The sequence below is a fragment of the Pan paniscus genome, chromosome 19, assembly GCF_029289425.2.
Source record: "Pan paniscus chromosome 19, NHGRI_mPanPan1-v2.0_pri, whole genome shotgun sequence".
NCBI classification, from domain to species: domain Eukaryota; kingdom Metazoa; phylum Chordata; class Mammalia; order Primates; family Hominidae; genus Pan; species Pan paniscus.
In genome coordinates, this window is record NC_073268.2 from 85,448,948 (window position 1) to 85,476,564 (window position 27,617).

Sequence of the window (27,617 nt, forward strand, 5' to 3'; positions counted from 1 at the left end):
TCTGCCTGTCTGTGTCTGTATCCAAATTTCCCCTTTTTATAAGGAAGCCAGTCATATTAAAGTTAGGGCCCACCCTACTCCAGTATGACATCATCTGTCATCAAGTAAGATCCCATTCAGAGATGCTGAGGGTTAGCTGAGGGTTAGGACTTCAGTATTTTAATTTTAGGAGGACATAGTTCAACCCGTAACGTGGCAGGCAAACATGGTCAGCAAACTAATGATACTCTGTGTGAAATGCATGTAAGTTCTGGTATAAGATACGAGTAGGATACCAAAGAAGGTGGGTGCATAACTCAGCCTGGGAAGATCAGGAGTCTGTTGGTAGAGGAAGGACCTTAAGTTGGTATAGCAGAACTTGCAGTGTGGTTCTCAGGAGAATAAGGAAGTAAAACAAGAGACTTCCCATCTGGTCCTTGAAAGGACAGACTACCTGCCCTTTCTTCTGTTTTTTTTTTTTAATTGTTAATGACAGACTGGATAGTTCTAAACTGGGGTGTGTTAAATTAGAGAACACACACACACACACACACACACACACACACACACCACATGTTGTTGTATTGATTCCCAAAACTGAATTTGTGTTTAGTGGTAATGAGACCTACACAACACTCCCTGTGGTTGTCACAGGCAGCTTTGATGTATAGATACAGAGACAGGACTTGGTGGTTGGGAGAAAGGATCATCCTTCCCATTGTAACAAATGGTCCTAGTCCTACTGGGACAAAGTTTCAGAGGGAGAGAGTGGGCTGGGCTGGTGGCTCATGCCTGTAAACCCCAGTCAGGCTGGAGGCTGAGACAGAAGGATCACTTGAGGCTAGGAGTTTTGAGACCAGCCTGGGCAACATAGTGAGACTCTGTCTCTACAAAAAGTGAAAAAAAAAAAAAAATTAGCAGGGCATGGTGGTGCATGCCTATAGCCCTAGATGCTTGGGAGGCTAAGGTGGGAGGATCACTTGAGCCCAGGAGTTCAAGTTTGCAGTGATCATTCCACTGCACTCCAGCCTGGGCAACAGAGTAAGATCTTGCCTCTAAAAGGAGAGTGAGAGAGAGAGAGTAAGAACCAAGCCATGGCAAAGCTTATTTTTAGATAAGGCCTGTAAGTCTTAAAAAAAAAAGTATTCATGTGTTACCAAGCTCTTGCAATATTGATTATTAACAAAGGTCTTTTCAACTATGTGTATATTTCCTAGAGCTAATATGCAGCTTTATTTTCTTTATGTGATCTGGGTACCTTTAGTATAAAATTATGAGTAAAATATCAGAAGCTCTTTCAGTAAGAAAGGGCACTAAGGAAAGAAATTGTTAGGCATGTTGTGTGAGGTGGTTGGGGGTCAGGTCAGTGGAAAGGAACTTTTCCAGCTGAGAGCTGATGTCCATCATCCATCAGATTATCCTGCTGGGGTGTTGATGGCAGCAGGCTTCAAGTGTGGGGGCCAGGTGGGCAACCCAGAGAAAGTCACAGGAAGGTGAAGCCGGGGCGTGGGGCCTGGGCATCCCTTGGAGCTAGGTGGAGGGATAGTCGTGGGACAGGTGATCCGAATAACAAAAGAACAGGTGAGCAGCAGAGGCTCAGCAGAAAGTCAAGAATTAGATGAGTCAATGTGGAAGGGGAAGAAAGAAATAATAAAATAGGCCGGGCACAGTGGCTCATGCCTGTAATCCCAGCATTTTGGGAGGCTGAGGTGGGTGAGTCACTTGAGGTCAGGAGTTCGAGACCAGCCTGGCCACCATGGTGGAACCCCCGTCTCTACTAAAAACATATTTAAAAAGTACATTAGCCAGGCGTGGTGGCACATGCCTGTAGTCTCAGCTACTTGGGAGGCTGAGGCATGAGAATTGCTTGAACCTGGGAGGTGGAGGTTGCAGTGAGCCAAGATCGTGCCACTGCACTCCAGCCTGGGTGACAGAGCGAGACTCTGTCAAAAAGAGAAAAAAAAAGAAAGAATAAAATAGAGAAGCCAATTGGAAACCAGGAATCAGAGAGTGAAAGGATTCAAGAAACTATGCTGCAGAATCCAGGCAATCATGTGAGCTTTTATTCCATATTAGTTCTGCCTGTAAGAAATGATTATACATCTCTGATTCTTTCAGCTTCAGCAGCAGTCTTTGTTCATCTAGCTATTTTGTGAAGATGCACTCATAAGAAGCCTGAGTAGGTAGGGTGTAGAAGGACACACAGAAAAAGAGCAGCAGAAACTAGTTTGGGGCTTGTTTCAAACAAGCCCGGACTTATCTTCCATGCTGAGTACCTGTACACAGCTCTCTAAGTGGGACCAATGGAGTCAGAGGAAAACAGGAAGCAGTGAATCAGCTGGACTGTCAAGCCACTTTGTTTAAGACAGAAACCAGCTACTGGTTTTCTCTGTCAGGTTAGAGGGAGCACGCAGTCTAATGTGAACAAGCAACCCTCAGCTCTGGACTTCTACATTCAAGGCAAAGCTGGATAGAAGAAACGCAAGTGCTAGAGGAAGGGTTATACTGCTATTCTATTCTAACAATGTATCAGGGGGATGTAGAGCGACTCACTCAGTCTTTGGGAAAGCATTTGGCCCGTATCAAGAACCTGGACAATTTTCATACCCTTTGATCCAGCATTTTTATTTATGAGAATCTAGCCTATAAAAGTGATTATTGAGTGCTTACCGTGTGCGAGGCTTTGTGATAAGCACTTTGCTAATTAGGTCTAATCCTTCTCAAAACCTGGGCAGTAGGCAATATTTATCTTCTTTTTACAAAGGAGGAAGTTGCAACTTTGGTGCATAACTTGTCTCAGATTATACCGTTAATGGGTGCAGAGCTGGGATTTGAATCTAGTTTATTTAAACACTAAAGTTCATGCTTCTTTTCTATACCACTGCTGTGTCCAAACAGTGAAAAATAGAAACACCCTTATTGTATAATATACAATTATACTATATTGTATATTATACATATAATTATGTCTTATAATTATATATAATAATTATAATAGTAAGGGGATAGCTTAAGTTATCAAATACTCACTTGATGTAATAGGTTGTGAGGAGATGGCAGTACCATTAATGGAAAGATGCCTGTGACCCAGGAGGAGTGGATATAAATATATCTGGACTATGATTACAAATAAGTGCATGTGTTTGTGTATTTATGTGTATTTTGTTTTACCTTAAGTAAGAGTCTGCGTTAAGGAGAATTTCATGGAGTCCAGTTGCAGGAGGTATAGCTAGGCCTGGTAGGAGCTAAGTAAGGCATTCTCTGACTCCCTCCCTCTTTCTTTATCCGGTCTATCCCCTCCCTTTGCAGGGTCCCTCATTCGGCTTTTCTCTGAGGGTCTTCTCTGCTTTCTGCCTTTCTTGTGGACCAGGCTTTTTGCTCACTCATCAATCAACATGCACATAGTTTAAAAGACTCACCTTCTGTGACTTTCTTGCATCTATATGATGTGTAGTTGTTTCAGTACCCACCATATTTTGGCTAAACTTTCTGGTCTGAGATGACATTCTCTGTCTTTCAGAAAAAAAGAGAAAAATGGGATAATGTGATGAGGAGTGGCTGCCGGATTGGCTGGATCTGAGTCAGGTGTTCACCCCTGTGCATATGAGGCATTACCCCCTGGCTCACTACCCACTTGGAGGTGCTGTAGATCCAGCTTCTCTGGGTAGGGGTCACAGAAGGAACAGTCAAATGGCTGATGTCATACGCAGACTGAAAGGAAATGCATTAAGCAAATGAAAGGAATGAATATGGTTGGTTAGACTGATATTTAAATGAAGCTTTGTAGTGTTGTGACCTGTGGCGTTTTACATCATTCTTTTAATACAAACTCTGCATAAGGTTACGTACTATTGATCATTAAGAACTTGATTTTTACTCCAGATATATCATTTAACCCATCATTCCCATTACTGGGTATATACCCAAAGGAATATAAATCACTCTATTATGAAGATACATGCACAAGTGTGTTTATTGCAGCACTATTCATAATAGCAAAGACTTGGAACCAACCCAAATGCCCATCAATGATAGACTGGATAAAGAAAATGTGGCAAATATACACCATGGAATAACTATGCAGCCATAAAAAGGAATGAGATCATGTCCTTTGCAGGGACATGAATGAAGCCGGAAACCATCATCCTCAGCAAACTAACACAGAAACAGAAAACCAAACACCACATGTTCTCACTTATAAGTGGGAGCTGAACAATGAGAACGCATGGACACAGGGAGAGGAAAAACACACATCGGGGCCTATCGGGAGGGGTGGGGGAGGGAGAGCATCAGGACAAATAGCTAATGCATGTGGGGCTTAATACCTAGGTGATGGGTTGATGGGTGCAGCAAACCACCATTGCACATGTTTACCTATGTAACAAACCTGCACGTTCTGCACATGTATCCTGGAACCTAAAATTAAAAAAAAAAAAAAAGGATCTTGGTTATTACAGATGCATCTCCTTGGATTTGCTTATATTCTTTGTGAGGGGAAGAGACTCAGACCATATACACTATGATTTGTTCTGTTGCTGATTACCTTTATAACAAGACCACTGGAACAGTAAAAAAGGCTACAATACCCTCTGGTGAACAAACTGAGGCAATGCTCTTGAACCAAGAGAACCAGAAAAGGCACATTGATGCTCTCTAATGGTTAAGTGACAAGTACAAGCTTAATTGTCCAATGATGTAACAGTTGCCCAATGATATGTGGTACAAAGAGTCAGGGCAAGAGATATCAGGCAAAATCTAAAGACAAGACTTCAGAATCATGGAATATTACACATAGCAGGGACTTTGGAAATCAGCTAGCCCAACCACCTCATTTTATAGATGCAGCAATTATGACCGAGAGAGATTATGTAACTGGAAAGGCCAAGGTAGCGGTAAGCCAAGTGTGGAACACAGATCTTGTAAAACTCATGCCTGGGCTCTTGTTAGGATCTCAGTGCATCTTGAAGCTAAGTCAGACTTTGACTCTCTGGGGAGCCCTTATAGTCTTCCTATAAAGACAGAAACTAACTGCTGAGGCTTTAAGATATAAAACAAACAAGAACACCAGGCATGGTGGAAATCAGGACCTCTGTTTATTCAGTCGGTCATCTGCTGATTGAGTGGGTCTGTTCAATCGTGCATGTAGCCATTCCTCTATTTATTAATTCCTTGGACATGTATTAGCTGCTTCACTGTGTGGTTCACTGCTAGGCATGGAGAGTGTAAAAAGAGATGATTCCTACTTTCTAGAAACTCACATTCTAATGGGGGACAGATGTCTCTGCCAATGTTTGTGATGTAATGATACCTCAAAGGGAAAGTGATTATTAACTGCTTGGATCTTGAAAAGTGAATGGGAGAATCAAGGATTGGGAGTGGACAGTCAAAGCAGATACAGCTTTGGTCTGTGGGGCAAGTGAAATGACACGAGTATCTAGAAAATTTTAAAGTTTTGTATGGTTGGGATGTAGGGGTCACCTAGCAGACCCGTGAGAGATGAGACAGGAGAAATAGACAGGAGCCAGGGTACAGAAGGCCTTGCAGTTGAGGAGGCATTGATTGCTTGACTTCAATATACTATGAAGTGCTGCCGAGAGAGGGTTTCTTCCAGCAGCTAGATTAGCATCATTTTGTATTTTAGACTCAACTATGCATCTATGTCCCTTAGCAACAGGTTTTTGTTAATATTCTGAGCTCAGAATGGAATGGATAGCCAAATTGGCTTTGAAGAGCTTTCCTCTGGTAAATCTACCCCTAAAAGGTACCAACCTTTACAGAGAAGAGAGTTTGCATGGGTTGATTAGTACTGAATGTAGTTTTCTTTAACTACCATTTGATGACTCAACTCATAATGACATTTTGTTGGCATTTCTCCAACTTGCACTTGCCTCTGTTCAACAGGGCATGCCTTGAGGTCTGATTATACGGTTTCATTCATACGACATGTCTCCCCCTCTGCTTTTTGTAACTTAACATTCCTGCTTGCCAAGAACGAGGGAGCTTGCTGGCTCTCCCCATTGGCCTCTTCCATGAGGTCATGTGAGTGCTGCTCACTCACATTTGAGTGCCTGCCACTCTGGAGGTTTTACAGAACAGAAAACTCAGCCTCTGTGTTCTAGAGCTGGAGCTTCTGGGCCTTTGGAAGTCAGTCTTAATCTCTGAAACAGGAGAGTGCTCCAGGGTTCCGGAGTCTTACAAAAGTGCAGGAAAATGCACCGAGGTTATGATAAAATGCAAAGCCACACCTAACATGGGCTCTTCCAAATTTCATAAGCAGTTCACATTATTTTTTATTTTTCCACTTTCTTTTTTTTAATCTTGAAATTTCCAAAGTCTGTATCCACAGCCTTGCATAGTTCTTAGCAACAAACTTAGCAACAAATCAGAGAAAAAAATTAGTTATCTACATTTTTAACAAGATCTGTGATCTCCTCCACATCCTCTAACCGCCTTGGGCCTCAGTTTTTTTGTCTGTAACTGGACGGTCACTACATACTATTATTTAAAGAATTACCTAATTTGATTAAGAAAATCCATTAAGGCCAAAAAATGTGAATACAGAGATAGGGTACAAAAGCAAAAGTGTAAAATTAAGATGGGTGAATGCTAGCGGATGAAATATCTCAAACATTTTACCTTTCCTGCACTCCAGTTGGGCTCAAGGATATCATCCATGCTTTTGTTTTTGGTCGAAGCTTGAAAAAATGAATGACTTAAACCATTTTCTAATAGTAACCTGAATTTATATATAAAACTGACCCATGTTTGTTTTCCAAAATGCATTTTTCCATTTTCACTCTGCTAGGAATAAAAGATAAACAATGGAGATAGAGGAAGAATGGCCTTTGAATAAGAATTGTAAATGCGGCTGGGCGCCGTGGCTCAGCCTGTAATCCTAGCACTTTGGGAGTCTGAGGCAGGCGGATCATGAGGTCAGGATTTCGAGACCAACCTGGCCAATATGGTGAAACCCCGTGTCTACTAAAAATACAAAAATTAGCCAGGTGTGGTGGCACATGCCTGTAGTCCCAGCTACTCGGGAGGCTGAGGCGGGAGAATTGCTTGAACCCGGAGGTGGAGGTGGTTTTGAGCCGAGATCGTGCCATTGCACTCCAGCCTGGGTGACAGAGTGAGATCCTGTCTCAAAAAAAAAAAAAAAGAAAAGAAAAGAAAGAGTTGTAAATGGTAGAATGTAAAATTAAGAAAGGTTGTGAAGTTTTCAAGGAAAGAACAGCATTGGCTTTGTGAGTTGGTTTAGATCTGATGTTCGTAAAAGTTAAAAAAAAAATTTTCTTTTCTTTTTTAGACAGAGTCTTGCTCTGTCACCCAGGCTGGAGTGCAGTGGCATGATCTCAGCTCACTGCAACCTCCACCAGGTTCAAGTGATTCTCCCGCCTAAGCCTCCTGAGTATCTGGGATTATAGGCACCCGCCACCATGCCTGGCTAATTTTTATATTTTTAGTAGAGATGGGGTTTCGCCATGTTGGCTAGGCTGGTCTCGAACTTTTGACTTCGGGTGATCTGCCCTCCACGGCCTCCCAAAGTGCTGGGATTACAGGCGTGAGCCACTGTGCCCAGCCAAAAAAACAATAATTTCAAATATGTTCCAATCATTTGGAATCGATTTAAAATAAAAAAAAAAAACAAATGTGCTGCCAGCATTAGATTGTTAGACTGCAAACAACACTTTAAAAGAAGTGAACAGCTGTCACACTTCTCTGTCCTCTGTAGAGATTTAGCTTTGGAAAGATAACAAGTTTGTAAATTAACAGATCTTATCTAAATTCCATCCTTTTCCTGGAGCTTCTGCCATCCTAATCCCTCCCCCTCCAAGAGCACAGCCCTTTGATTTACTTGATCCAAAGAACTTTTACTTCCTTTCGCTCACTGTTGGATATGCTAATAGGTAGGGTTAAATGAAAATTGATAAAAAAATACTATAATTATTTTTGTTTTATAATAGTGATGGTACAGTAAATATTTTTTATATAGTTTTACAAAAATACCTATATGGGAGTTTGTGCTTTGGTTATTTAAACCTTGGAAAGAATTTTAAGAATTTTCTATCTTGTTTACAATGTTTTATCCTCAGATTCAGGCTCGGTGCCTGGCACGTAGTAGGTGGTCAACGAGTACCTTTAGAATAAATAAATTATTTTTATCAGTATCCAGGGCGAGCCTTATGCAAACTTGTAAAGTGGACTAAGTTGGTTTTTGCTAAATTCACCCTCCCTTTTCTAGTCTTTCCTCTTCCTTCTTCTCATAGGAGAATATCTTGTCACACCTGCAGAATCCTCATGTGTCCTCTATATAGTTGACCCTGAACAATGTGAGGATTAGGGACACTGACCCCCCCATGCAGCTGAAACTTTGCATATAATTTTTTTTCTCTCTCTCTTTCTTCTTTTTTTCTTTTCTTTTCTTTATTTTTTTTTAGACACTGTCTCACTCTGTCACCCAGGCTGCTGGAGTACAATGGTATGATCTCGGTTCACTGCAACCTCCATCTCCCAGGTTCAAGTGATTCTCCTGCCTCAGCCTCCCAAGTAGCTGGGACTACAGGTTGCTGCCACCAGGCCCGGCTAATTTATTTTTATTTTTAGTAGAGACGGGGTTTCACCATGTAGGCCAGGCTGGTCTCAAACTTCTGACCTCAGGCGATCCTCCCGCCTTGGCCTCCCAAAGTGCTGGGATTACAGGCGTGAGCCACCGTGCCTGCCTGTATATAACTTTTGGCTCCCCTAAAACTTAAGTGTCAATAGCCTACTGTTGACCAGAAGCCTTACCAATAACATACACAATTGATTAACATATATTTTGTATGTTATGTGTATTATATACTATGTTATTACAATAACCTAAGCTAGAGCAAAGAAAATGATATTAACAAAATCATCAGGAAGAGAAAATATATTTACTAAGCGGAAATGGATCATCATAAAGGTTTTCATCCTCATCGTCTTCACATTGAGTAGGCTAAGGAGGAGGAGGAAGAAGAGGGGTTGGTTTTGCTGTCTTGGGGTGGCAGGGGTGGAGAGGAAGGCAGGAGAGGCAGACACATTTGGTGAAACTTTTATTGAAAAAAAATCCACATATAAGTGGACTTGTGCAGTTCAAACCCCTGATGTTCAAGGGCCAACTGTATATGTATGTATTTTTATTGTGGTTAAACACACATAATGCAAAATTCACCATTTTAATGATTTTAGAGTATACAATTCAGTGGCCTTTTGTTTATTCACAAGGTTGTGCAATCATCACCACTATCTAATTCCAAAACACTATCATCATCACAGAAGGAAGCCCTGTACTTATGAAGGTGTTGCTCTTCAACCCTTCTTCCTGCAGTCCCTGGAAGCCACTAATCTACTTTTCTGCCTCTTTGGATTCACCTATTCTAGATATTCCTATAAATGGAATTATACAATGTATGGCCTTTTGTGTGTGACTTCTACCACTTGGCAAAAAGTCTTCAAGGTTCATCCATGTTGTAGCATGTATCAGTGGTTCATCCCTTTTATAGCTGAATAATAATTCTGTTGCATTGCTTTACCACATTTTTCTCTTTATATTTCCTATGAAAACCTAGTATCTAGAGAGCCGCTGAAAAAGTAGCCAATAAATTACACTTACGTGTAGCTAATAGAAAGTGAGTTGAGAACTCATCCAGGGGAATGTGCGTTGCTCCTGTGGTGAAATCTCAGGGATGAGGAAACCTTTCCGAGGGGGACAGGAGACTTTCTGGTGCCACATGAATGGCTGACTTGTTGTAAAGCTAAGTCTACCAATAGCTATGGGACTGGAAAAAGCATTGCATTGAGTAGATGGACACACAGGTTTTGATTCTGGTTTAGATGTTAACTAATTGGGTTGCCTGCATTTCCCTGGGTCCAATGTTTCTGCTTGTTGTTTTGGTTACCTTGGGTTTGGCTTTCTATCAGGCCTTCTGCTAAGCTAATTTACGTGCATTATCTCATTTAATTCTTCACAAAAAATTATATGGAAGTCATAGAAGACTAAATACAATAGCTGAAGTTTTACTTTCAGTGAATTGTGAGGGAGAGATTCAAACTCATGTCTGACTCTCTTTAGCCTGAGCTCATAATCACTATATGGTAGGAGCTGGCAAACTATGAATCTCTGCATTTTTTTGTACATCCTCTGAGCTAAAATTGTTGATACTTTTCTTTTTTTTCTTTTTAAGATGTGGTTTTGCTCTGTCACCCAGGCTGTAATGCAGTGGCACCATCTTGGCTCACTTGGCCTCCCAGGCTCAAGCCATCCTACCACCTCAGCCTCCCAAGTAGCTGGGACTACAGGTGCACCACCACACTGGGCTAATTTTTATTTTATTTTATTTTTGTAGAAATGGGGTCTTACTATGCTGCCCAGGCTGATATTGAACTCCTCGGCTCAAGAGATCTTTCCACCTTAGCCTCCCAAAGTGTTGGGATTGCAGGCATGAGCCACCACGCCCAGCTGGTACATTTTAAAATGCTTTACACAAGTCAAAAGAATATTTTATGAACCTGAAAATTACATGGAGTTTAAGTTTCAGTGTCTATAAATAAAGTTTTATTGGAACACAGCCCTACTTGCATAGCTCTGTGTTTGTACTGCAATGATAGAGTTGGGTTATTGGCACAGAAACTCTGGTTCAAAAGCTCTAAATATTTACTATCTGGCCCTTTAAAGAACAAATTTGCCGGTTATCATTCATAAAATGGAGGCAGAGAAAGAATTAAGTCATTCCTCAGGTCCCTTTCAACTTAAATGTTCTGAGAATTGCAGAGAAAATTGCTTACATCTTCTGTTTTCCTATGAGGTCTCCATCTCTCCCTGCCCTCTCTCATTCTCAACAGTTGAGTTTGTCTCTTTTCTTAAAAAGATTGAGTCTATCTAAAATAGATGACTCATCTCCAGTCATACATCCATATGCTGACTTCCCATCTCTCTCTCTGTATGTGTCCTTTCATCAATTCTCGATTTCCTCTATTCTGAGAAATAACAATATTATCATTTATTAGATGCCTGAGATTTCTAGCATTCTACAGAGTTGTGAAGAAGGTTCAGAGATGATAAATGTAAGGTCAGGCTTATTATTTCCATTTCTGGGATGAGGGAGTTGAAGGTTGGGGAGGTCAAATTGCTTTTCTAGGTTGTGTCAATTAGTAAGTTGTGGTGCCAGAGTTTGAACACGTCTTTCTGATCAGAGGGACTTTACTTCTCTTGTCTGATGTTATCTTTGCGCTCTGTGCACCAAAAGCCATCTCCTCCACACCACACTCCACCCTGTTCTTCTGTGTATGCCCTCTTGATTTCTTCCCTTCTTTTTCTAATCATTTCTTTTGGTATTAAGTTTGCCTCCTGAGAACAACATTCCCTTAGGCCAGCTCGTCTTCTAGCTAAAATAGCTACTTTAGCTACTAAGAATAGGAATAGCATTTCTTGAGCCATTACATTCACACACCAGACACTGTGCTAAATACTGTATAAGTGTTGTCTCATTTAAATTTCATAATAGTTTTACGAAGTTGCTACTATTATTACCATTAAAAAGGGGGGAAAACCAAGCCTTGGAAAGGGTAAGAAATTATCCAAGGGCATATAGTTGGAAAGAATCTGAATAGAGACTTGAACCCTCTGTACTTTCTTTTTTTTTTTTTTTTTTGAGATGAAGTCTTGCTCTATCACCCATGCTGGAGTGCAGTGGCATGATGTCGGCTCACTGCAACTTCCACCTCCTGGGTTCAAGTGATTCTACTGCCTCAGCCTCCAGAGTAGCTGAGATTACAGGCACCTACCACCACACCTGGCTAATTTTTGTATTTTTAGTAGAGACAGGGTTTCACTGTGTTGGCCAGGCTGGTCTGGAACTCCTGACCTTAGGTGATCTGCCTGCCTTGGCCTCACAAAATGCTGGGATTAAAAGCATAAGCCACCACGCCTGGCCTAGACTTGAACCCTCTGTACTTTCCAATCAGTATGCCTTACTTCCCTATCCCTACCCCAGCCTCACCCCATATAACTCATCTCCTCTTGTGACTTACAGTGGTCCCCTCTGGCTTCTTCCTTTTCAAAACCACCCATTCTGTTCTGCATCTCATAGTGTGATACCTACTTTCTCTTTAATACTAACATTGCTTTCACAGCTCACCTGTGACTTCTTTTATCATTTCTTTTCACTTTAGAGAACTTCTTTTAGCCATTTTTTTTAAAAAACAGTAGATCTGCTGGTGAAAAATTCTCAGAGTTGTTCTTTATCTGAACATTTCTTGATTTTTCCTTCATTTCTGAAGGGTATTTTCTCTGGCTATAGAATTCCGGGTTGACAGGTTTTTTTTTTTCACATGAAAAATGTGCTGAATCCTTCTAGCCTCCATTGTTTCTGATTAGAAATCTATTGTTACTCAACTTATTTTCTCTGATACATAATGCACTGTTTCTGGCTACTTTCAAGATTCTTTTCTTTAGTTTTCTGGTTACTATGATATGTTTTCATTAAATTTCTTTGAGTTTATCCTATTTGGAGTTTGCACAGCATGAATCCATAGGGGCACATGTGTGAGTGTGTATATATATGTGTGTGTGTGTGTGTATGTGTGTGTGCAGATAATATATACCTTTCTCAAATGTCAGCCATTACATTCATGTGTTATGTGACTATAGGTATAGTAAACATATGGCATTATACTCTTATGGGGCCGCCATTGTGTATGTAGGACAGAAATGTCATGATGTGGGGTGTGACTGTATTTTTTTTGTTTGTTTTTTAGTCCCTCAATTAACCAATGAAGATTGTATGTCTTTGAATACTTTTTCAGCCTCAAATTCTTTCTCTTCTTCTTTTGAGATTTCAAATGTTATGTCTGTTGTTATAGTTTCATATGTCCCTGAAGATTTTTTTTCAGGTCTATTTTCTCTCTATTTTTCAAATTGGGTAATTTCTATTGATATGTCTTCAAATTTATTGATTCTCTGCTTTGTATCTTCCATTCTGCTCTTGAGACCATCCATTGAGTTTTTAAATTTTGGTTGTTGTATTTTTCTAGTTCTAAATTTTCCATTTGATTCTTCTTTATATATGCAATTTCTTTGCTGAGATGTCCTCTTGTCATTTGTTTCAGGCATATTCAAATGCTCGTTGATGGCTGCCTTAAAATTCTTGTCAGGTAATTCTCACTTCTGTGTCGTTTCAATATTGATTGTTTTTCTTATTCAGTTTGAGATGTTCCTATTTCTTGGTATGACAAGTGACTTTTGATTGAAATCTGGACATTTTGTGATATCCGATTCTTACTTAATTCTTATGATTCTTACCTAAACCTTATGATTTAGAAGATCTCCTCTGACACTAACCTGGTGGCTGAAAGGGGGTGCTGCCTCCTTACTGCCAGGTGGGTGTAGACATCTAGATTCTCCACGGGGCCTCTGTTGACACCTGGAGAGAAGGGACTCCCTGTTACTGATAGGTGGGGGTGCTTCAGGCTTCCTCCTAGGCCTCCACTGACAGTTCTCTGGCTGGGAGGGAGAAAGGCACTTGGTTTCTGCTCCCCATCTGGCCTCCACTGATGCTGTAGAGAGGGTGGTTTTGCTACCACTCAACGGTGGTAGAGGTCTTGATTTTTTACTAGGTCTTATCTGACACTCTCCCTGTGGGGAGAGGAAGTAACTTTCTTCTGGACATTTTCTTTGATTTGTGCTATCTGTACTTATTGAAAATCCATTTAGTTACCTTTTTATAAACACAGTGCTATTCTCACTTTCCTGTTAGTTTGATTATTCCTTCTGTTACCTCTTGACTCCTTCTTCATCTTCTCCCTCCCAAATGTGGACCCTTCCCAGAATGGCTTTTCTCTTGAGGTATGCTGTTGCTCTAAGAGCGCTTCACTGTTTCCAGACCTCTGGATTTTACCTCTCATGATGGCAACTTCCAGATCTTGCTCCCTAGATCTTGCCTCTCCTTGGATCCTTAATCCTGATGGTCTCCCTCCTTGAAAGACACTTCTGACTTCATCTGCCACCACTTCATACTTGATAACTATCACAAAAAATGCAGTTGTTTTGCTTTCTTTATCCCAGTTTTGTTTCCTTCTCAATTTCCCAACCTCTGTCCATAATAGCATTGTTTTCATAAGCCTGTGGACATTAAATCATCTGGTTTCTTTCTTTTCATTCACAATATATATCACACAGTGAACCACAGGGATGGAAGGGGGAAATCCAAAAGTAACTAAATTGCAGTTCAATGGTACAGAAAGACAAACCTAGTTCCCTTTGTCCCTTTGTCTTTCAACATGCATTACCTAAGGTGTGTATTCAGGGCAAAAAGCACAAGTTAAATCTGGTTCTGCCAATTGTAAGCTGTGTAACCTTGAATACTTGACTTAACTTCAGTAATCTCAGTTTCCCCATCTGTAAAGTGGGGATGGTGATAATAGCAACTGCAGAGGTTTGATTCAAGGATGAAATAAGTTTATTTATGTGTAATACCTAAACATATCTGGCATCTAATAGAGATTCAGTAATTATAGCTCTTGGTCTTCTATTAATATAAAACAGTGTTTTCCATCCTATTGCTCAGTCCCAAACCCCAGAATTTTCCTGCTTGATTTTCCAAGGTGTTTTATTGTCTCTTCCCACCCAGACCATCCAGTTTATATTCAGCTTGTTTTTCACACCCTAACATGCATTCTTTCCTCTAGTCAGCCTCTTATCTTTATTTACCTTGAATTTATTGTACCTCTCTCATACCTTATGTTTATTCTTAGAATGTCCATTTCCCCTCCTTCCCCTTCAAATCCCATCCATGCATTTGTCAGCCCTCAGCACAAGTGCTGGAGTCTTCTGTGGCTGTTCCCTTCTGTCCTGATCTCTTCCTCTGTGAACTTCCTTTGAACTTGGAGTAACCAAGCAATAGACCATGGCAGTGTAAGGCGCCATGGAGGCTGTGTAGTTCTTCCCATTTGGCCAGGTTACAAGCTTCAGGAAGGTTATCCGACCTGTTTGTGGTAGTATTAGACCCTACCCTCTCTACGTCATATAAAATATTCTCTGAATCCTATACACTTTGTTATATTATTGACCATTCAGTTGATAAAAATCTGAGCGGTTATTCTACGGTAGTTCTCTGAGGTAGTTACTGAAGAAAGAAAGATGGGTAAGGACCAGTTTTATGTACTTGCATAAAGTTTGTGCCCTAGGTGCCACACTTGTCTTACCCTAATCCTTGCCCTAGTAAGACTTTCACTTGTCTTGGGAGCTCATCACTGGGGTTTAGGGTAAAGGGGTTGACTGACACTCTCAAAACCGAGGGAAGCACAGTGGCCACAGTAGAGATTCCGATAACGCAGAGAAAGTAGTGATAAGTTGGTAGGGGGAGAGGTGGAATTAAGAAAGATTCACAAAGGAAGGGCTTGTTGAGCTGTATTTTGAAGGATAAGAGTTCTCCAGAAAGAGGAATGCATTTTAGTCACAGTGATAGGCCTGGGAAAAGCAAAGGAGGCATAAACATGTCCTGTGTGGGGTATCAGTTTGTTGCTACAACTGGGATGTGTCTGGGTGTATTGTCCTTAGGATATTGAAGGACAAGAGATGATGAAGGGAATGACCAAAACTAGATTTTTAAAGATTATTTCACTAAAAAGTCCGTGCTCTTCTTCTAACATCCCATTCTGCTTCCATATAAAAGGTCTGAGTAGGGTTGGTCCTAAAATATTTTAGATGATCTAATCTCCTAGGTTTGTCTTTCTGTACCATTGAACTACAATTTGGTTACTTTTGGGATTTCCCCCTTTCATCCCTGTGGTTCACTGTGTGATATATATTGTAAATGGAAAGGTTGAATGGAGTCAGGAGGTTTAGTGGCACCTCACTGGGAGGTTTTAGGATAGAGCAGGGTACTCTGCTGGTCCTGGTTGATTTCTTGGCCTTGAGGATGATTTCTGGGTCAATGAGTTTTTTGTTAAAAGAAACGGATTCTTGCCAATTTTGGCAAGAAAAAGAATCCATCAAAAGAATTTGGTGTAGCTCACTCCACAGGGCCAGAGAACTAGAATAAGAGGCAATCCAGCTGGAGTGAAGCCCCGAAACATATTGAAGGAAGGGGTCTGGTGCAATATAACACAGCTACCACCAGTTCAACAAAACTGCTGCCAATAAAGCCTCCCCAACTGGATGGGGCTGCTGCTATCATTGTCAAGTCCCAAAATGGATCCTTTGCAGTCTCTCCATGTCTGCATCACTGGGGACTGATTCTGAGGTGGCAGTGGTTGCCCAGGGCCCACACTTTAGCTGCAATGAATGCTGGGAGATGAGTATCCAGCACTTTTAGCTCCTATAAGGGATAGCAGACTCTGCCTCAAGAGGTGGAAGAGTCACCAAACATAAAAGGGAATGAAGATGGCAAATGCATGACAAACGTCCACTGAACTCTCCAAGTTGGCTATTGCATACATGCCACTAACTTTCATTTACTGGAGACTTACTGGAAATCCAAAGCACATTTTATTTTATTTTTATTTTTATTTTTTGAGATGAAGACTCACTCTTGTTGCCCAGGCTGGAGTGCGGTGACACGATTTTGGCTCACAGCAACCTCTGCCACCCGGGTTCAAGAGATTCTCCTGCCTCAGCCTCCCAAGTAGCTGAGATTACAAGTGTGCACCACCACGCCCGGCTAATTTTTGTATTTTCAGTAGAGATGGGGTTTCACCATGGTGGCCAGGCTGGTCTCAAACTCCTGACCTCAGGTGATCTGCCCACCTCGGCCTCCCAAAGTGCTGAGATTACAGGCATAAGCCACCACACCGGCCCCAGAGTACATTTTCATCAGAAAGAAATTTTACCAACTCCGAGGTAGAGGAAGGAAACTTGACTCAGGGAAGTTAAGCAGTGGAGAGAAAACTCTTGGGTCTTAGATTACTTCCTGACCTCAAAAGCAAAAGGGCTGGCTCAGCCTTAGCTAAGTCTGTCTGTCAGTAAGCTAATTCTGGTTCATTTAACAAAAGTGAAATTGTAAATGTGGACAGCCCTGCCTTGATTTGTGAACAATTTTCAGAAATCAAAGATCAAATCATGGATAAATGTTGTTTGGTTCATATTAAAAAGTTAACAAAGAAGAATACATATTTTTCTTGTTTTGTAGATGAGAAAACTTCTGCATATTTAAAGGAAGTAACTTGTTTTGGGCTTACATGACTACCAGTTGGTGAACCCAAGGCTAGGACCGAATCTCTCCATTTTTTTTTTTAAATATTCTTCTCACTGAACCATGAGTATTTCCCTATAAGAATTCTCTCTGGGTAACAAATGAATTGCTTTTAAAGCCTGCGTCATTAAGAATACTAAAAGAGCTCCTGATTTATGTGTAATAATTGGGTTGACAGGACATACACACTACCTTTATTTCTCCTTAATAGTTATTTAGATGAGAGATATGGTGCATTTCTCTAATCTGGCTTGGAAAAGTAAAGCTTGTGCAGGTCTCTTTTTCTTATTTTGAGATATTTATACTATCAGCTTCAGTTTCAAATGTATCAATCTTAGGTTTAGTTCCAATTTACTTCAATTTATTAAAATATGTATTGAACACTGCATAAGAAATCAAATGGGTACACATACACCTAAGGAGTTAAGGGTTTTAAGCAAGAAAAGAAGTGCTTATTTTTTACCCTGCAATAAAGGTATTTTGGGTATGCAGCATGTTGTTTTACCAGCTGCTACCTTAGCATTATATTTACTTTTATTGCTGTAGTCTCTTCTGGTGATTAATAGACACCGGGATGGGGGAGGGTGGATCTATCATTTGGCCTAAGAATATCAAGATTCAAGCCAATAATTGACAGTTTTCCATTAAGCAACAGAACTCTAGCATTCTGCTAGGGAATGGGAACACAATACAAGGATACAGCCTGGATTTACATTAGTCAACAAATTTTTTGAGTGACACACAGAAAGCCTAAGCTATACTAAATGCTAAGAGATTGAATTGCTGGATTAAGAATCATGTTACTCAGGCTAAATCAGAAGTAGGACTGGCTGAGCTAAGCCATTTTCTGTACCTCAGTTTCTCCACCAATGTTGATAGATACTTACTGTATTCCAGAGCTCTCATGTGTATCAGCTCATTGCTCCTTCACTACTAACCTATTAGGTATGTGTTGTTTCTTCCTTTCACAGGTGAGGAAACCAAAGTTCAGGGAGGTTAAGTAATTTTCTCTGAAGTCACAGAAGTAGTTAATTGCAGAGTCGGGACGCCAACTTCGATCAGGGGCACTCCAGAGCCACTCAGTCTCATTGCTTCTGCTTACCCTGCCTTTTGGATATCATTTGAGTACCCCCCACAGACGCCAAAGTACATGCACGAACGCCTCCTCCACCCTTTTACAATTGCTGTGCTTTGAGCTTATTGCAGAATGGGTACTGGAAAACACAATTGCTAGACTTAAGAATAAGGTTTTTTTTTTTTTTAAAGATATTGAATTATGCAATTATCTGAAGTGGTCATTCATTGGACCACTTGATGTTGTGGGTGATTTATATAACTTTGTATTTTATTATAACCTTTGTTTGTTTGTTTTTTTTTTTGAGACGGAGTTTCACTCTTGTTGCCCAGGCTGGAGTACAATGGCATGATCTCAGCACACTGCAACCTCCGCCTCCCAGGTTCAAGCAATTCTCCTGCCTCAGCCTCCCTAGTAGCTGGGATTACAGGCATGCATCACCACGCCTGGCTGCTTTTTGTATTTTTAATAGAGACGGGGTTTCACTATGTTGGCCAGGCTGGTTTCGAACTCCTGACCTCAGTTGGTCCACCCGCCTCGGCCTCCCAAAGTGTTGGAATTACAGGTGTGAGCCACCACGCCCAGCCTAACCTTTGTTTCTTACATACAAAATAGTTTCATGTAGAAGTAGGTTTGGGAATTGGAGTTTTTTAATGTCATTTTTATATTTTTGAGATGGAGTCTTGCTCTGTCGCCCAGATTGGAGTGCAGTGGCATGATCTTGGTTTACTGCAACCTCTGCCTCTGAGGTTCAAGTGATTCTCCAGTCTCAGCCTCCCGAGTAGCTGGAATTACAGGCACCTGCCACCATGCCTCGCTAATTTTTGTATTTTTAGTGGAGACGGGGTTTTACCATGTTGACCAGGCTGGTCTTGAACTCCTGACCTCAAGTGATGTGCCCATCTTGGCCTCCCAAAGTGCTGGGATTACCGGCGTGAGCCACCATGCCCGGCTAGGAATTGGAATTTGATGATTGCATGGAAGGCAGTTGAGTAAAAGGCATTGGAGGAGGAAGGAGATGAAGAAAGAAAGAAATAGGGCAACGGCTTAGTTTGGGCCATTGGGGCATTCAGAAGGGTGAGCATTAGTGGATCAGGGAAGAGACAGTTAATGAAGGTGTACTAGGAGTGAGCAGGAGCTGAGGGACGCTTATTCCTAGCGGGGAGCCCGTGCTGGGGAGACTTGCTAAGGGAGAGACTGGGCTGAGTCCAGGGGAGTGCAGAACTGCCAGACTGTTGAGGTCAGTTGGCAAACAGGGCTGTTTCAACCCGAAATTGAGAGGCTGCATCTGGAATACAGCAGAAAGAGGACTGAGCCGTTCTTGGGGTAGAGATGAAGGGAAGTCAGCCCGTTAGCCTGGGACTGAAACAGGGAGGCATCTTTAAATGCCTCTTCTATCAATAAACCCTGACAGACTCACCTAAGTATTGTTACAGCGTTTCCCTAATTTGTCTTGTTGTTTCTAATGTATATCCCCAGGACCCCTTACCCCACTAGCAATGGCTCAATTATCTAGCCCTGTAGGGAAATATTGTAATATGTTTTTTTTTTTTTTTTTTTCAAATTCGAGTTTAGCTTTCTGAGTGCAGAGGCCTAATTTGACTCTGTTTTTCACTGGACTCTTTCTAAAAAATCACTGTCTTTTTTTTCTTGTCACTTAAATGTAGTCTAACTTTTTATTTAGGAAACACAGTCATTTTGCTGGTCTGCAGTGCATGGAGAGCCCATTAAGGTTGCTAAGGTGCGGACCTTTCTGTTCCCAGCCCGAGGCTGGAGGTCTGTGGTTCCCCCATGGCTGTCTTGCTGCTTGCTGCCGAGTCTGCCCATCACTGCCTTGGCCTCACTCCCAGTTGCAGCCGGCCCTGGCCAGGGCTCTTTTCATTCTCCATTGTATTTTCTTTCTGCTTTTTTTTTCTCAGCCACATCTCCACTCTTGACCCCCTGTGGCTCACTCTTTTAGCCATCCCCAGGTAATGAGAAGGCTCCTTCTCCCTGGTCAGTGAACTGATTGTTTGCGGGGCCGGATGTCCTCCTGCTGCTTTAACTCATCCTGGCGCTTTGCAGCATTGCTCAGAGGGATTTGTCTTCATTGCCGGAGGTGGAGTTGCCTTTCCTTTTTCGCCTCTCTTTTCTTCTGTCCTTGGGATTCATGGCATTTCCACACACTGAAGTTGTTAAAAATAAAGGCTTCCTTGACAACGGAGGTGTTAGTAGGTGTAGGGCTGGCTGGGTGTAGCTGTTGCAGGTGATCAGCCATGTGTGGCATGCCAAGGTTAAGGGCAAAGGCCGGCACTCCCGGGTTACAGTCTTTGAAAGGGATACTACCTATCTTTCGATGACAGTGGAGAAAAGCTGTAAAGGAGCGTTTTTCTCTTTCTTTTAGCATTATGAAGGGCATGGATTTTGGAGCCAGGCTACCTGGGTTCAAATCCCTGCTCTTCCACTTACTAGCTGTGTAGTCTTAGGCAAATTACTTAACATCTCTGTTTTTTAATCTGTAAAATGGGGATGATACTGGTATCCAGGACATAGAGTTAATACTAGTATTATATGCTATATAATATACATCATATAAATGTTACATATAATATATAGTACATAAACTATACATAGATAGTTAATATATGTGAAGGCTTTAAAAAAGAAGTGGTATACAGCAAGCAGGTGCTGTGGAAGAGTTTACGGTTATTTTTCTTTGTTTTGCAGAAGTTTTTTTGGGTGGGGAGGTACATTTGAGTTAAAAGCAGGGATGATTATTACTCCTCAGAGTCCTCTGAGCTGTTGGTTGTCTCTTTCTTTCTTTCTTTCTTTCTTTCTTTCTTTCTTTCTTTCTCTTTCTTTCTTTCTTTTCTTTCTAGATGGAGTCTCACTCTGTCACCCAGGCTGGAGTGCAGTGGCACAATCTTGGCTCACTGCAACCTCCGCCTCCCAGGTTCAAGTGATTCTCCTGCATCCGCCTTCCAAGTAGCTGGGACTACAGGTGTGCACTACCACACCTGGCTAATTTTTTTTTTTTTTTTTTAATAATTTTAGTACAGACGGTGTTTCACCATGTTGGCCAGGCTGGTCTTGAACTCCTGACCTCAGGTGATCCACCTGCCTCGGCCTGCCAAAGTGCTGGGATTGCAGGCCTAAGCCACCACACCTGGCCTTTCTATTCTTATTTTAAAGATACAGCATTTTACAAGCAGTAGGCACTGCATGAATTCATGTAGTTTGATTTAAAAATGAATCACAATAAAGTACTCAGCTTGACTCTGAGTCTGAGGCAGTAGCATCTGAAAAGGTTGGTCTCCAAGTTGCCTGGCCAGGAGGTAACCAGATGGTGCACCTGCACCCTCCCCTTGGACCAACAAAAATTGCTCCTGTTTCCACAAGTGCTTTTTTCCTTGATACAGAGACCCTTGGGTTTGGGATGAAGCCTTAGAGGTCATGCCCTGTCCCAGCCTTCATCCATGCTTTGCCTCTCTGAAACATTCTGGAAGTAGGACGTGGGAGGTCAAACTTATGATTCACATTTGGGGCAACGGAATGTCTTTTCCTTGAGACATTTTTAAGACTTGTACTTCATGATAAAGTTGAGCTAGGAAGTGGGGCCAATTTTTTTTTTTTTTAGTTTATTCATTAAACACATCTCATGAGTATACTTTTTGCCAGTTACTAAAAATATAAATAAGACCCTGCCCTCAGAGTAGTTACAGTCTAGACAGTAGAGTTTTGTAAACAGAAATATGTAATAAAATATAGGAAGAGCACTATGATAGAAAGTATTTATAACACATGCAGACACACAAAAAGGAGGGTTCTGCTTCACCTTTGAGTGAAATGGGATGGGTGGAGGTGAATCCTGAAAATGTTTATGGAAGAGATTTTATGTGAGCTGGATCCAGAGCATTGAGTAGGTTTGCATGAGTCAGACAGGGAAAGGAAACATACTCTAGACAGAGAAAACAGCGTGAATAAGGGCACAGAACCTCAGCGCATCCTGGAGGTCTGAGATTTGCAAGAATTTGTCATGGCTGAAGCGAAGGCAAACAATTAGAGTTAACAATAGCGAATGGTCAGGGGCTATCAGTGGTGTGCTCAAGCTGGCTTGTGTCTGGCTTATGGGAGCTGGTTATTACATAGCCAGTCATTTTGCAAGCCGGTTGCAAGCCGGTGGTAGCTGGAGATCAACAGTGGTGGAAATATTTGCACCGTGGAAATCAGCAAATGCTACACATTAGGGCCTTCTCTCCCCACCCCACAAACCAAAGAGCTGCTTTCGCAGCAGATCACTGATTGTGACCCCTTGATGCGACTCTAAAAATTATTTTAGGACTCTTCAGTGCAGGCGATGAGAAGTGAATGTGGAAAGGTTGGCAGGGAAGAAACATGGTCAGGTTTGTAATCTAGAAAGACAGCTCTGTGTTTTTGGTCTTGCCCTTCAGGAAAGAGACCCAAGAGGGGAGATTTGCATACAGGAAGTTTACTGGGGAGTGTTCTTGGGACCAGCATTTGAGGGGATGCTAACAAAGCAGGTTTAGGCAAAGGAGGAGTTGAATGAGGAACCAGCTGTAACAGATTCACCTGGTCCCACAGGGAAGCTTTGGAGGTGGAGTGGCCCTATCCAGAGAGGCAGAGAGGTCAGGCCTTTATACCCCTGTGCTGAGCATGACTGGATACAGGCTGCCCCTGCAGAGGGGCACATAACCATAGTGAAGTGGTTCTCTTTCCCTGAGGGCAGTTCCTGGAGAAGGCTCAGCAACTAGAGGAGAGAGTGCCTCAGGCTGAAGGTGATTCTGGTGGTGCACTCCAGCATCCACTGCACACCGCTGGCAGTTTGGAGAATGTGTGAGATCCCTGGAGGTGGGTGGCAAGGAGGCTGTTGGGAGTGTACTGTAATAGTCCATGTTGAAGATGATGAAGGCCTGAGCTAAAGTAGCAGCGGTGGGGATGGAGGCAGTAGGAATGCGGCCACAAGGGTGTAGGTAGAGTCTATGGACAAGTTCCCCTAACGCAGTGCTTCTCAACGGAGGGTGGGAGGTTACCCCTAGGGTACATTTACAACATCTGGAAGCAGTTTAGGTTTTCATAACTGGGGTAGGGGGAGGGTGTTACTGGCATCTAGTGTGTACAGGCCGGGCATGCTGCTGAGTATTTTATACTGCACAGGACCATCCCCACAATAAGAATGGGCAAGCTCAAAATGTCAGTAGTACTGAATTTGACACATTCTACCCTAATGATATTAGGAGTAAGGGAAAGGAAGTATAAGATGCCTACCTTCTCTGTTCCTGCCTTGGATGTCTGAGTATTGAATCCACAATTCATTACCAGATAGCTAAAGGGAAGATAATAATTTACAGGTGGATAGAGAAGAGAACTTTCATCTTGTAAGCAAATGCGTATCACATTATTTTTAAAGCCCTACCTGCCTCATAGGAAAATTTCAAGAAATCTAGATAGCAGTAGATTCACATGTCTTTCCCACTGTCTTCCTTCCAGAAGATTAAAGTGGAGTTTCATTTCTATTTAAAAACACAGAGATAGGTGTAGGTGAAAGCAAGCAAATAATAAGACAGATGAGGGGCTCTTACAATAGCCTCTATTTTTTGCTACCGTAGTAAAAATTTTGCAAAGAAATAGTAGAACTATGGGGATAATTTTAAAATGGATTGTTTAGGTTTTAGCAAAGTAGCAAAGCAGATGATGACAATTAAATTTAATTAGGCAAAAGCAGAAGTTGATTAGGGCGATAAGGATTTAGGTCGTACCAAAGCATAATATAAAATGTCTTTGTTTGCATCTTAACATTGGCATATTCAATTATAGTCAGTTGGTGATGACTTTGGTGCTGTCTTTCATTTGGCCGAAAGCTGGTTATTGCACAGAGTGACAGCCTCAACCAGGTGCTCTGTGATGTCCCTGTCATAGCTAAGAAGCCAACACCATTTAAGCGTTGGGACGAAGTGACTCATGGAGACACTTTGCCTTTTGCTGGGGATTACCTGATGATGCAGAGCAGGAGTTTGGCAGGAACAGGAGTGCAGATTTCTGGGATAGGCACTAGTGGGAGGAGAATAAAAGGGAGATGCATTAATTCCTGGTATGACAAACTACGTGATAGAACTAGAGCAGTGGTCTGAAAACTTTTTCTGTGAAAGGCCACATAGTAAATATTTAAAATTTTGCAGGCCGTACAGTCTCTGTGGCAACTCTGCTGCTGTGAAGGCAGGCAGATGACAGGCAAATGAATCCAAGTGCTGCATTCCAATAAAACTTTATTTACCAAAAGAGGTGGTGGGCCAGATTTGGCCCTTGGGCAGTAGCTTGCTGTTAGGTGTACTTGAAAAAATGATTTTGCTGCACTTAAAGCAAGGTGTGGACATGGAGATGTAGGTTCAACTGTAAGACTGATGATTAAGGGGGTCAAACACATTCATTTTCTTTCCTTTATTTTGGCCTCTTTCTCCTGCTCACCTCTCTCCTTTTAAGTAATTTAGAATGCATATGTATGCATATATATTTGAATTGCTTATTGATTGATAATTTTCTATTCTTTTTTGGAAGTCTTGAATAGTAGGAGAAACCTTTTCTAGTCCTCTCTTTTAGCCCTTTGTAAATGCAATTTAGCAATTTTTGTCTTGGGTATAGTTCTTAGTTAGATTTTCTTCTACTTACCATTCACCTTGGGTGTAAATTACAATTACCTGGGAAACTTTTAGACATCTCAATGCCCAGGCTGAGTTTGGAACAATTAATCAGAACTCCAGGGATAGCCCAGGCATCATTATATTTTAAAGCTTCCCGGGGGATTCCAATGTGCAGCCAAGGCTGAGAATCACGTCCTTGGATTTAAAGAAGAAAGAAAAGTCCTGAACATTTGCTTTAGATGCTGGAATAAAGAAGGAAATTTACCCGTGTCGGTAACCTTTATGGCCCTCCAGTTATAGCCGCAAACATAGGAGTTTTCAGATTTTAAAGGCTATTTTCAGAAAAACGTATTTCCTAGTGACACGGTCAAAAACTCTTTGTTGTGGTTTGGTAGGAGCAATAAAAGAAATATCAGGAAGCTATTGGGATTTGACTGATGTCTATATTTCTAGCCAGAAGCGCTTCCTCCATCAGTGAGTGTGGTGACAGCCTTTGAGCTTTGTGAAAGCTTCCAGGTTCCAGTGATTAAGCCATTACTCCTAGAAGCCAGTCTTACAGAGAAAATGATCAGGGCAGATGTTCTCACTGTGTCCGGAGGGCATAGCCTTCTAACATTATCATGGGTGCATACATAATTGATGATATTTCTTTCTTTCTTTTTCTGAGACCAAGTCTTGCTCTGTTGCCCAGGCTGGAGTGCAGTAGTACAATCTGGGCTCACTGCAACCTCCACCTCCCAGGTTCAAGTGATGCTCCTGCCTCAGCCTCCTGAGTTGCTGGGACTACAGGCACGCATCACCATGCCCGGCTAATTTTTGTATTTTTTTTTTTTTAGTAGAGATGGGGTTTCACTATGTTGACCAGGCTGGTCTTGAACTCCTGACCTCATGATCCACCCGCCTCTGCCTCCAAAACTGCTGGGATTACAGGTGTGGGCCACCATGCCCAGCCTAACTGATGATATTTCTTAGAGATAACCTATTTGACTAAGCTAAAGGTAATTTTTGTTATTAAGGCAACATAGGACAATTCAAAAGGTAAATTCAAGGACTATCTGATAAAAATATGTGGAAATTCATTTGAAGATATAGATATGGGTATAATAATATTTTGCAAGTAGGAACATTTTAAAGGGATCTTACGGCATTTTGCTTACAAACATCATTCTTTTCGTTTTACAAATAGAAGGTCTAATCTTACGACACTGAATTGCTCAAGCATTTAATAGGCTAAATTTCAAAGACTTAGTGCTTTCTTTCCTAAGCAAGAGTTAGAGAGTCATTCTTACTATCATTTTTTTTTTTTTTGGTGGAGGGGAGGTAAGGGTACAATGTTCTGAAGAATTTTCCAGCTAGGAGCAAACTATTTTTAATGCCTATTGCAACTTCCCAAGCTCCATTATATTGGAGGTATGAGAGTTGCTTCATTTAGTGAGGGATAATGGAAAGAGATTAGGATTCTGTCCACTGCATGTAAACAAACACCCAACAAAAGTGGTTGCAACAATAGGGATTTATTACACCCTTTATGAAGATAACTGGATTTATACTGTTCCAGGGCTGGTTAATTCAGTAGTTTAGCCATGCCCTGGTGAGGGATGGTATCCCTGCAATTCCTGATTGCCTGACTTTTTCTTTCTGGTCACAGGAGGGCTACTGTAGCTCTAAATATCATGATGTAATACGACAACCTCGAAAGGCAGGAAGAGAGGACAGTATTTCTCCTGAGTCTCATTATTTTTAATCAGGAAGGAAATCTTTTCAGGAGCTCCCAGCCGACTTTCTTTTAGGTTTCGAACCTGGAACCCAAAGCTGTGTCACTTTTTCATGCTCAAACCTGTCCTGTCAAAGGCGGGGCATTATGGTTGGCGTAAACTAGGGATTAGCAAACTTTTTCTACAAACAGTGAGATGGTGAGTAGTTGAGGTGTTGTGGGCCACATATGGTCTCTGCATATTCTTGTTGGTTCTTTTCCCCCCCCTTAACCCTGTAAAAATGCAAAAATCATTTTTTGGAACTTAAGTTCTAAAAACTGATTTGTTTAGTTATAGCATGACCAACCCTACAGATATGCCTGGGACTGAGTGGGTTCCTGGACTTTCAGTTTTTTGCTTTTTTTTTTTTAAGACAGAGTTTTGCTCTTGTTGCCCAGGCTGGAGCGCAATGGCGCGATCTTGGCTCACTGCAAACTACATCTCCCGGGTTCAAGCGATTCTCCTGCCTCAGCCTCCCGAGTAGCTGGGATTACAGGCACGTGCCACAACGCCTGGCTAATTTTTGTATTTTTAATAGAGATGTGGTTTCACCATGTTGGCCAGGCTGGTCTCGAACTCCTGACCTCAGTAGATCCGCCCGCATCGGCCTCCCAAAGTGCTGGGATTACAGGCGTGAGCCACAGCGCCTGTCCTGGCCTTTCAGTTTTAAACCCAGAAACATCCAGAGCAAACTGGGTGTAGTTGATCATCCTGTTTAGTGGACCTTCTAGGAACCTGGCTGTGGCTGGTCTGGAGCGGTGAGTGCCTATGCTTCGGGCCTCTTTGGTGGAAAATAACACCTGTGTCTTGAGATGTCTCTTCTGTTCCATTACAGAGAAGAAACTTGGTTAGGGATGGCCTGGGGTTTGTGTTGAGTCTTATTTTAAAGTAAGGCAATTTTATGTCTTTAGAACTTCAGGAAATCATTGATTCTAGAGATTGGCTTGAATTAACCTTCTCCATT

General features: G+C 41.7%; 1 protein-coding gene across 2 annotated transcripts in view; it reads left to right on the plus strand.

Moving 5' to 3' along the window:
- Positions 1–27,617, plus strand: part of MAP2K6 (mitogen-activated protein kinase kinase 6) — a 139,486-nt gene that overhangs the window by 14,596 nt on the left and 97,273 nt on the right. Inside the window, exon 1 of one of the 2 annotated variants that reach the window (XM_008961092.6) lies at positions 23,094–23,112. The exons of the other annotated variant lie outside the window; for it this stretch is intronic. Coding sequence (XP_008959340.1) covers positions 23,094–23,112 — 19 coding nt within the window. Of the gene's footprint in view, positions 1–23,093; positions 23,113–27,617 lie in introns of those variants that run through there. 2 annotated transcript variants of the gene reach the window in all.